This window comes from Limulus polyphemus, unplaced genomic scaffold, assembly GCF_000517525.1.
Source record: "Limulus polyphemus unplaced genomic scaffold, Limulus_polyphemus-2.1.2 Scaffold3300, whole genome shotgun sequence".
Classification (NCBI taxonomy): Eukaryota; Metazoa; Arthropoda; class Merostomata; order Xiphosura; family Limulidae; genus Limulus; species Limulus polyphemus.
Window position 1 is genome coordinate 58,700 of NW_013668910.1, and position 11,834 is coordinate 70,533.

The 11,834-nt window shown below is 35.1% G+C and overlaps 1 protein-coding gene across 1 annotated transcript in view; it reads left to right on the forward strand.

Annotated features, from left to right (window-relative positions):
• Positions 1-11,097, forward strand: part of LOC106469097 (myosin-11-like) — a 57,349-nt gene extending 46,252 nt beyond the window's left edge. Inside the window, exon 10 of the mRNA XM_013929551.2 lies at positions 10,747-11,097. Coding sequence (XP_013785005.2) covers positions 10,747-11,097 — 351 coding nt within the window. The remainder of the gene's footprint in view (positions 1-10,746) is intronic.
• The last annotated feature ends 737 nt before the right edge of the window (positions 11,098-11,834 follow it).

An 11,834-nucleotide genomic window follows, 5' to 3' on the forward strand; every position in this document is an offset into this window, starting at 1 on the left:
AGACATCGAGGAACCGAACCATCCAGCTGTATTACAGATATTATAAAGTCAACTAGACATCGAGGAACCGAACCATCCAGCTGTATTACAGATATTATAAAGTCAACTAGACGTCAAGGAACCGGTTTAATATACCACGTAATGAACCGGCTTAATATATCACATAATGGATTAAGTGCTTTTTTATCTATGATATTCAAATTTTCAGCTTATATTTTTGTTTCGGAAAAATATTAAAAAATGTTCAGTTTCATACTAATATTCTTGTATTTTATCAAAATGATTTGATAAATAGTTGTGAGACGAGAATAATAAACATAACAATTTAATTTATTTTCAAAATACTATCAGTGATATTTAACCATACACGAAAATAACTATGGTTAGTATCAGATGTTGCAAAAAGTTGTACTTTACCATAAATATATATATATAAATGTATTATGCAAAAATATATCTTACAAGAACCTTTCGTTCAAATATTTTCTTTTTTTGTAATCTTCTGAAAAGAATAAGAGATTATTTTATGAAAATTGTTTTATTCATAAATTTAAAACCACATTAAATGCTACACAGTTTAACACACAGAAGGAATTTAAAACACATATATATAGCTTTAAGTTAAAAAAACACGGGAAGTTTTACATTGTTCAGTAGGTCTTGTTAGAGCCCAGGTCCTGAAAAGAGGGAAGAAGAATTAGGGTAAATATATGTGCCGTACCCTCTTAATATTAATATAGCTTTTGACAGTAAACATCAAAATCTTAAAGCAGGGAAAAAAAAGAGATACCGATAAAACCTGACCCAGGTCTTGAACAACGACCTAGATTTGGCGAAGAGAGAGCTTTATTTCAGAAACTGAAGATTATCCTGGAAGTTATGAAACCAGTAATAATGAGTTTTGAAAATATTTTAAGATAGTTTTATATTGTTTCACTTACATATATACCAACAACAACCTTGATTCTTACCAGCTGTCTTTGATACTTTGAAAAATATTACCAGAATAATTAAACATAATCTTATAATTGTTTTCAAATACCAACCTGAACATTTCATTCATTCATCGTGTCTAATGAACTTAATAACATCCCAGTGGCACAGCGGTATGTCTGCGGACCCACAACGCTAGAAACCGGGTTTCGATACCCTTAGTGGGCAGAGCACAGATAGCCAATTTGTGTAGCTTTGTGCTTAACTTCAAACAAACAGCATGTTCTGCCCCCAAGTGGCACAGCGGTATGTCTGGGGACTTATACCGCTAGAAACCGGGTTTCGATACCCGTGGTAAGCAGAGCACAGATAGACCTTTGTGTAGCTTTGTGCTTAACTTCAAACAAACAGCATGTTCTGCCCCCAAGTGGCACAGCGGTATGTCTGGGGACTTATACCGCTAGAAACCGGGTTTCGATACCCTTGGTGGGCAGAGCACAGATAGCCAATTTGTGTAGCTTTGTGCTTAACTTTAAACAAACATCCCATCTTACAGTGAACTCTTTTTTGTGGCTTGTTTCATCATAATCCTATCATTTGTAGGATATAGGACTTCCTATTTTTTTCTTTCCTTTCAAACTAATTTCACGATGGTTTGCTAAACGCTGTTATTTCGTCTAGTGATTTCCTTGAAAAAGATATTTTTTTGTTTCTAATGTGCAAGCTACAATAGCCTTTTCTCGCGTCTTATTTCCACCAATATCGATTTATGGCTTCGCTTTCCCTGGAAACATACATAAAACACAGGTTAGAAAAGTATTACAGTTCTACATAAAATGTGCATATAAGTGTAGTTTACAGGAAAATAGCCAGATGATTAGAAAGTGGATCGAAATTGCTTTAAAATTACCATTTCTAAGTTCACTTAGTGCTTTTACGATTTCTATTCTCGTTGTTGGTAGCTCGTTTTCTTCTGTTATTATCTCAATCTCAGCCGATGCATCATTGTCTTCCGAAGAGAACATGCCTTCGCAAGACTCTGTCTGTCGCCTTTGAATATCTTTAGGCTTCATCACGACTGTACCACCATTGTCTTTTCTTACTGCTTGTTCTCGGAATTTACATTCTGTTGAGCTCTGTTCTTGGAGTTTTTGTTTCTGTCTTCGGCTTCAGTTCCCATACATTTACTCGCTACATAACTGATCTCATCGTTCTTTAAAAGTGTTTATCTTTCTTTCGTTATAACATTATATTTGACTATTTGCTCTTGTTTGTGAAAGCCCACCTGTTTTAACTTTTTCTACAAGTTTAAGAGTTTTCTGAGAGGTTCATGGTGTTTTAGATATCATTTTTACTTCCAAATGTTATTCTGCTGCTTCCACCAATACCTCTTTTGCTTTCGATCATTGTGTCTTACATCTTCTTTAGAATCCGAGCGAATCTCAAGTTTCTTTCTGGTTTTCAAATCGAATTCTATTGGCATATTATCAACATCCTATTTTTTCCCGGGTAATTCCCTTCTCTTTGCCTTAAGTTTGATTCTGATGGTGGTTCTCATCAGTTGGTGGTCACTGTTTCAGTCTTCACCTCTTTATTTTCTTACATTTATGATAGATCTTTGCTATCTTCCAACGCACAACATATATTCAATTTTGTTTTGGTGCTGCTGTATGGTGGTGATGTCCTGAGATGCAGTTGGAATATTCTGTTCCTGATATACAGGTCACCTCTTTCACCAAGTAAAAACCTACTAGTGATTTTTTTTTTCTACCCACTTTTGCGTTTAGGTTTTCCATAATTAAGAGCAAGTCTTTCAATGGCTACAAGTTAAAACAAAATTCTTCTCTCTGTTCTTTAGTTTTAATAGGATTAGTTTCGATTTTAATTTATATGCTTGTATCAATGATGAACCTCTGGCCAAAAATGGAATTAGATGTTCTCGTAAAAACACTGAATCCAACACTGTTCGTTCTAGTCACATCCTATCTAGATTGTGAGACAAGCCAGTGATCACTTGTTTGAAAAGCTCTTTTCCCAGATTACATCATCTGAGATATTATACAAATATGAATCTTGTCATTTTAAAGTATTTTATTACATTTTGCATCTTTCCTGTATAGCCGCATCACAAGTGACTATGCGGGTAACTGATTTAAGATTGCATTTGTTGGCTGTTTCACTGGCAGATTCATAAGGATTGCAAATTCATTGCAAACAACCCATTCTATGTAGAGTAGATTCAAGACTATAGATCACAGAGATCTGTGAAGGTGACTTGTGACTTATGTTTGGATGCAGTTATCACGGGAAATAAGGCAATTAGCTCTCAGATTTTTCTGCGGTGGCTATCAGGGTTACTTCTTGTGAACTAAAAATACTGCCCAGCAGGTGTTTTTTACACATCCTGCTGCATCGCTTTCTCAGCTAGCTGATTATTACAAGTGTTTCAGATTTCCACACCACCATAACAGCACTGTAGACATAATAAGTAAGTATCACTCTTCATATAGTCAGCCTTCTGCCAGATCCTCAACAGTCTCTGTGCACTAAATAATAGGTATTCTTAGAAGAAGCATTTGTTTTCCCTCCAGTGTCTCTCACAACCCCCCCCCCCCCAGAGTGTGGCTGCTGGCGTACACAACCAGCTACTAGAACCCTAAGGTTTGGAGATTTAGGATAATGTTGAAGACTGTGAATCCGAGTGTCCGTGGTTTGCCTCCCGTTTCCGCAAAATATCGCTTCGCACTTAGGGCCGTAACTACGTTATAAGAGTGAACGTCAAATCCCACTATACGATTAGAGTATCTCAAGGATTGACAGTGGGTACTACTGACTAGCTACCTTCCGTCTAGTGTATCAGTTCGAAATTAGGGACGGCTAGCGCAGTAACCCTTGTTTAGCTCTGCATGAATATCCGAAACACACAAACAATCTTCCAACTTTACTCTATTCGTCCATGGAAGAAGTAAATGATAAATTAAGTTCAAGAAATTTGGGAGAAAATTATATATATATATACTATTTATAGTGCATTTAACGTGATTCATTCTTTGGAATTAATGAAAGTAGCTAAGCCTAACCATTTTCTCATTGTTTTAAGCGCATCATTGTTTGTGTAAGCATTAATAATACGCTGAAAGATATTTAACTGAAAAATAAGTACTGTGGCTACTTCGATCTATGATCTATGATAGTACAGTATGTTCTATTTAACTATTTAATGTACTGGAAATAGGAAAAAAGCTCAATACATTTCTTTGGGGGAGGGATTTGTTTATATATATAGTAGAGACAGTTGATATAGGTATTAAAACTTTTTATTGAAAAACAAAAAACAAGTAGCAACGTTTCTACCTACTTAAGTCATCATCGGGTATTTGTTTGTTTCTAAGCAGGAAGCTATGTTTTATCTGTTTCATTTTAAGGGCAGAGCTACACATTGCATAAGTATGTTTAGCGTTATAAGCCCTCAAGCTTACCACCGAAGGAAGGAATCAGCTTATCATATGACGTCCTAACGAACTACTTAATGGTTGTTGCTGAAGCTGTGGTATCTATACAATTTTTGTCTGATCGTTTTGAAATTTCCGAAAGTGGTCGTTCTCCGGATCATTCACATTTCCTTAGATTTTTGGAGAGAACAAGTTAAGTAACAAATTCTATCTTATGCTAACTCAAATAATTACTTTCAACCAGTGAGGGCCCGGCATGGCCAGGTGGATAAGGCGCTCGACTCGCAATCTGAGGGTCGCGGGTTCGAATCCCTGTTCCACCAAACATGCTCGCCCTTTCAGCCGTGGGGGCGTTATAATGTGACGGTCAATCCCACTATTTGTTGTTAAAGAGTAGCCCAAGAGTTGGCGGTGGGTGGTGATGACTAGCTGCCTTCCCTCTAGTCTTACACTGCTAAATTAGGGACGGCTAGCGCAGATAGCCCTCGTGTAGCTTTGCGCGAAATTCAAAAACAAACAAACAAACAATTCAACCCGTGAATGTTTTGTTTATCATTACTGCGACAAGACTGAGCATTGACACTAAAATCAGAAACTATAAATCAATAGACCACTGTGTGTATATCAGTTGTATATGTATATGAAATAAAGTGTACTAGGCATCTACCAAAGTTGTTTTGTACTATTAACAAATTCTGACCAGAAGTAAGTTAACTTTATAAATTAGAACCAAAATTATTTAAAGTGACGTATCACTTAATGAAAGCAATTCAATATATCAACATCTAATTAAAAGTGCTTACTGTTATAAAGATGTACACTCACAAAGCGAAAACCTGTAATGTTTAGCACACGTTGAGTTTTGACTGTTAACCACACTTGGGTAAACTCACTGTTAACCATCAGTGGGTACTCTCATTGTTAACCATCAGTTGGGTACTCTCATTGTTAACCATCAGTTGGGTATTCTGTCTGTTAACATCAGTTGGGTATTCTGTCTGTTAACCACATTTGAATATTCTTACCGTTATCATCAATTGGGTATTCTGTCTGTTAACATCAGTTGGGTAAACTCACTGTTAACCATCAGTTGGGTACTCTTACCGTTACCATCAATTGGGTATTCTGTCTGTTGACCATCAATTGGGTACTCTTACCGTTATCATCAATTTGGTATTCTGTCTGTTAACAACAGTTGGGTAACCTCACTGTTAACCATCAGTTGGGTACACTCACTGTCAAACCTCAGTTGGGGTACCACTCACTGTTAACCACAGTTAAGCACCCTCACTGTCAAAGATCATTCGGATACCCCCACTCTTAACTACAGAAGGGTGTCTTGTAAATGTTAACTTCCTAATGATACCCCTTTTACTCAGAAATGCAAACGTCTGTATGTGGGGAGTAATTCTTGAGGAATACAAAGTTCACTCTAAGAGTTTGAAGATTATAACCGTTTTTACTTATTTCCTGTCAAATTGTTTTCACCAATAAATTTAGAGAAAAATATTTTAATTTTTTACTAGTGTGAAATATAATACATCGCTTTTCTGTTGATCTTAAAACACTGTTAATATAGTGTGAAATATAATACATCGCTTTTCTGTTGATCTTAAAACACTGTTAATAGCTGATCTATATTAAACACCCTTTAACGACAAAGTTTTGAAAGAACTTATATACCACGTACTTAGAAGGTATGTTAACATGTTAATGAGATGATTATTTCAAACTTATCAATCATGTTTGAGAAACATCCATAATGAACTATGATAAGAAAAGTGAACATCGCTTTTCACATGTATTTTTCTGATATTTTCAATATACCTTCAGACCCAGAATTCTTTAGTTCATTTGATATTGCTGATTGTGAATTGGGGCACGAGATGGTGATTTCCAATTAAGAGGGTCGTACCTTCGTTTCCGTGGACTAACACTTACTTAAATAAGATCTGATAATTCAAAATTTGAACAGCAATTTCTATCTTAAAAATAATTTTGACAAAATACAATAACTTAGAGTTGTATTTCATAATATTTTTATCTAATCATTTTGGGTGATATGATCCAGTTTCAAAACAACATTCAGGCCTAGCTTGGATGACTTCTAAAAACCACGATCCAGTTTGTATTTGTAACTTTTAAATCTTACAACTTAGTCAATACGCGTAGTAGTTGACAAAATGTGATATTCAGGATACAGATATACCCTTATCCAGATATCATCATTTCAGTCAAATGTGTAGTTTTATTTTATGTGTGCGACCATGATTGTAATTAAGATGTATACGTTAGATGTTCAGAGACAGGTGCAGTCAAAAGGTGCAGTGTAATCTTACTTTCTGAAATACTTGTGTTTTTACAATGACTATACAACTTGTAACTGAACAAACTGAGTAACAACTATGTTTCCCACAGTCACAGCTATAAGCCAATGAATGCCGAATTCATGCGTAGAATGAGACATATCATGGCTTCCACATGGACAAAAAATGGCCAATCAACAAGGATGGCCTTTTTCTTTCAGTAAACAACTCCTTTATTATGTAAGGATAAACAGATAATTTCGAACTCACAGGCTATCGGAAAGGCAGCACTCACCGCCAATTCTTCGTCTACTCTTCTTTGACCGAATAGTGGAATATTACCATTATTATTTTAGTGCACCAACGGCCCGAAATTGTAGAATGCATTTTTGCAGCAAAAGGATGCGAAACCATACATCATTGGGTTCACACTCTGAGCAGGCATACCAGTAGGCCACATCCGGTCCAAGTCATGATGTTTTTCATAGTGTTCTAATAAAGAATACTTAACAAGTTACAGCTGTAATCTACAAAAACAACAATAAAAAAACATGTATGATTTTGTAGATCTGTTTAGGACTATTTTTATTTACCTGCTGACGTACTTTCTAATTATATACTTAATAATTGTAATATTTTGTTTTATGTTAAAATAATTTATATTTAAATATTTATGCTCTTTAGAAACCCTTATAAAAGGAATTTTCAAATGTTTTATACTAGTCATTAATGAAAATGGTGGATAAACATTTCAATTATTCAGGAAAGAAATGAAAACTATCGAATTATAATTTTTTGTTTGTTTCTTGAAAGGTGGTTTAGTTATTTATTCCGAAATAAAATATTTACTGAAATATTTACATCCAACATAAGAAATATATAAACCCTACACTAACGACGTGATTTTAATATTTAACGAATGAATGCTCTTACCTTATTAAATGTATTACTGCTGCTGCCATCTGCTGACACGGTATGTTAATTAGTTATTAATCATACATATTTTCTTCTGCAGTTGCTAGGGCCCTATTTTATCAACTTTGCGACGAGACGCGTGTCTTTAAACTGTTACTTTATGAAACACAAAAGGTAATTTTCATTTATTTCATAAATTTTAGCGTATAGCAAAAATATAAATCCCCGTTTCTAAAGAACATGGGAATTAACATAATAGTTTAAGTATAATTTCGGCATCTAAGTCAATGTGATATTGGAGAAAAATCTAATTGAAGTCTTTTTCTGACAGGTAATTTTGAACAGCTGAAAAAGCATTATTTACTAATGAAATATATATATTATATTTTAGCAACGTTCCACTTTTACCAAACATTGGCAACAATTTTTATCTTTTACCAACATTAATGACAGATGTTAGCAAATGTTTCTACATTTATATTCATTTTAACATCTAAAGAAACGACCCAGAATTACAATAGCATCTCCCGTATTGAATTATGTTTTATCTTTAATTTTGAATTGGGATGTATAGAAAAACGTCACTTAGAAAGGTTTGGTTTGAATTTCGCACAAAGCTACACCGGGGCAATCTGCCCAGCCGTCCCTAATTTAGCAGTGAAAGACTAAAGGGAAGGCAGCTAGTCATTACCACCCACCGCCAACTCCTGGGCTACTCTTTTACCAACGAATAGTGGGATTGACTGTCAAATTATAACGCCCCCACGGCAGAAAGGTCGAGCATGTTTGGTGGGACGGGGATTCGAACCAGCGACCCTCAGATGGCGAGTCAAGCGCCCTAACCATCTGGCCATGCCGGGACTTACACTTAGAAAGGACAGAAAAATAAAACCGAGGTACAAATAACAAAATAGGAATGACAGAGTGTGATGTTGAAATCTAGAGGGCGAGTTCCAATTAATTAACATCTAATAGTATATTATACCTCTTCGGTATTACTATGCTGTTGATAAGAGGTATGTGACCCTTATGGGGTTTGAAATGCCATCTTCAGTGTAAGTTTTAATTATCCCTATAGTGGTCTGTTTTTTATTAATTTGTTTTATCAAATAGAGAAAATACAATATTTCATTGCTTTTCTATTGCATTAGAAAGAACTACTTTCCCGATGGTGATAAATAACAGTTTTAGTTGTGGAATGGTGTGGGATTAAACACTCATATCGGCTCCTAATTTTTAAGTTTTAGTTTTGTTTCATATTCAAGGGTTGTGAAGAGATGTTAAAAATAATTGGGTAGGATCTTCAATATAACAGATGGTTCGAACAGAAATTGTATTACGTTGTTGAAATTAGATCTTTTGATTCTGACTTATTTGTGAAAAACAAAGACCCTAGACACAATGTAAAACACAGTGAAAACGGTCTTTTTTCAATTCATAAGGAAATGAAAAATAACGAGTGTGTAGATCAATAATAGCGAATTTACTGGAGTTTTCAGGATTATACATATCTCTGCACGTCTGTTCAAATTTGATGACAATTTATTCCAAAGAGAGAAAACGTAGCTTTATAAATATATATACAGCTTTACAATGTATTTTTCCGAGGGCTCGTGTGCTACTTATGTCACTTTTTATCGTTCCAAACAAAACAATTAAGGGAGATTCGATTCCCCGCGGTGGACACAAGATATAACCCAATGTGGCTTTGCTTTAAAAAACAACAAAGCAAAACATAATGTATTCTACTTTCTGTCAATTTTTCCCACGATAAAGTACACGTGATACCATAAAATTATGGTCCAGAACAACAGATAACTAGGGCAATGTAATTTAGTCACTTCCTTACACAATGTTCCTTAAAACATACTTTAAATTTTTGGGATAACTTCAATAGTTTATTTTACCAAATAAACGAGGCCTGCCTACCGCAAAAAAGGCATTCTGTATTTGGGGCCATGAGTGTGCTATAAAACCCAAGGTCAAATCTCACTACTAAGTCAGCCAATGGTATCTCAGGAATTCGTGATGGGTGCCATTCACAATCTGCCCTCCCTCTAGTCCATTAGTTCAAACTTAGGATCAATTATACACAGGTAGCTCTTTGGTAACTATGCGCGAAACTTCTGAAACAAACAACCAAATGTATGCAACCTATCAACATTTATTGACGTCATTAATTAAATGTACCATAGATGGTGTTTACAGCTTAAGTATGTTGTTAGTATTTTCATAATTACGAAAATACTTTTTTTTCAATAGGTGATGAAAGCTAAGTCACAAGGAAACAAAACTAACATTATTTCTAGTAGGGAATAAAGCTGAAAGTGAACTAAATGAGAATGTTGGAACACATAAATATCAAATTTTAATAAGTGGCAAATGACTACGAGTCTTAATGAAACGACAAGTTAAATTACTTGAAATCCCAACTACTACTTTCAAACATCTTTATAAACTATTGTAATGATTTTTATCATGATAATAAAAAACTGAACATTACATGCAAACAGGTCTCCTTCGGGAAGTCTGCAAAACAAATTATGCTTCATAAATTAATTTTTAAACATAAATTGACTATATATATATTTAAGGAATTTTGAGAATCATTTTATAAAATCGCAAACATAATTAAACATTGTATTCTTAGTATAGTTGAACATTTGTACATGAATTATTTTGCAAATATTTGAAAACAAACTATCAATATATATATAACACAGTTGTCCCTCAGTCTGACTGTTCAGGTTGACTATTGACGTCAGAAGTTCGTGCGGAGAACCAATTTCGATGACATCTGATATAATACCACTGGTATTCAATACCATTCAAAGATCGAGTTTAAATCCATAGGCAATCATAAGCAGCTATTTTACTTTTTGCTACTAAAGTTAACAACAAACACGTGTTTTGCACAGGTACCTTTGTTTACTGCCACTACTCAGTAGACTTACACACGGTGTTGACGCCCACGCCTACCATCCCTGTGGAGCCATTGAAATAAATGCCACGCATAGCACTGGTACATTTTCATGTCTATATATTTATACACAGAATTATCCATGTCTATCAAACTGATGTCTTTACATCACAAGTTCATGTCAGACATTGTCTGAATTAAGTTCAATAAAAATTTGTAGAGGAACTCAGGTGGATCCCACCACCATCATATGAAATGCTTTGCCATTTGGTCGTATGGTCTAGAGGGCAGTTTACTTTTTCTTGCAGCGAGGTTCTCATCCCTTATCACTGTTCAACCATCATGGTGGGGGGCACCCCCACTAATGGTAGTTTATAAATGCCATCGTGATAGTTGGAGGCTAGACCACTGGCACATCCCATTAACAGACTTTCCTGGTGTTGGATCCCATCTTCCTCCTGAAGGACTTGAAAACTTTTTGGCTATGACATATGATGGTCAACTTGAAGTTGTAGACACAGGAGATATATTTCAATTTTCTATGCTGCAACCTCACAGTGGATACTCGTAATTCAGCCCATGTTCCTTGGATGTTGCTGAGACCTTGGCCTTCACCTCTTGGAATTATATCACTGGTTTGTCTGTAGAGAGGCTGATTAGTATCTAGTCTGATCAGTGAATGTCTGGTTCTCTTGTTATGGTCTCTTAGTAGGTGGAGTTCATTAGATCTTGATCAGTGACTTCAGAGTGAGCTTGGTAGCAGCCTTGATCAGGTCTCTCATGTCTGACCAGTTATTCATCAGTCATTCTTTCAGTATAGAATCTAAAATATTGTCCCTTTTTTGAGTTCCTTCATATACAAATCATATTATTTAAAAATAAGCACAAAATATTGTTACTTCTTCCCCACGACATACAGTCTGCGTTCTTCTACATTATAACTGTGCTTTATACTGAAATGTTAAGAAGGTAAAAACTATCCCTTCAGAAATATTTCAATCTGCATGCTGAATAAAGTACATTCAGAACAAAAGAAAACATTTGGTAAACAAGCTTAACTTTGGCATGAAATCTGTATTGTTTGTGAATTTCACTTTACACTTTACACCAACTACAAACAATTCAATACGATCACATTTGACATTTTCTTAGCTACTGCTAGCAAACAACAACCAAACTGTGTTTTTTGTCTGTCATATAATTAGCCTAACTGTTACACTTATATTTTCCATAATAATTGCCCCCAGTGGCACAGCGGTATGTCTGCGGACTTACAACGCTAGAATCCGGATTTCGATACCCGTGGTT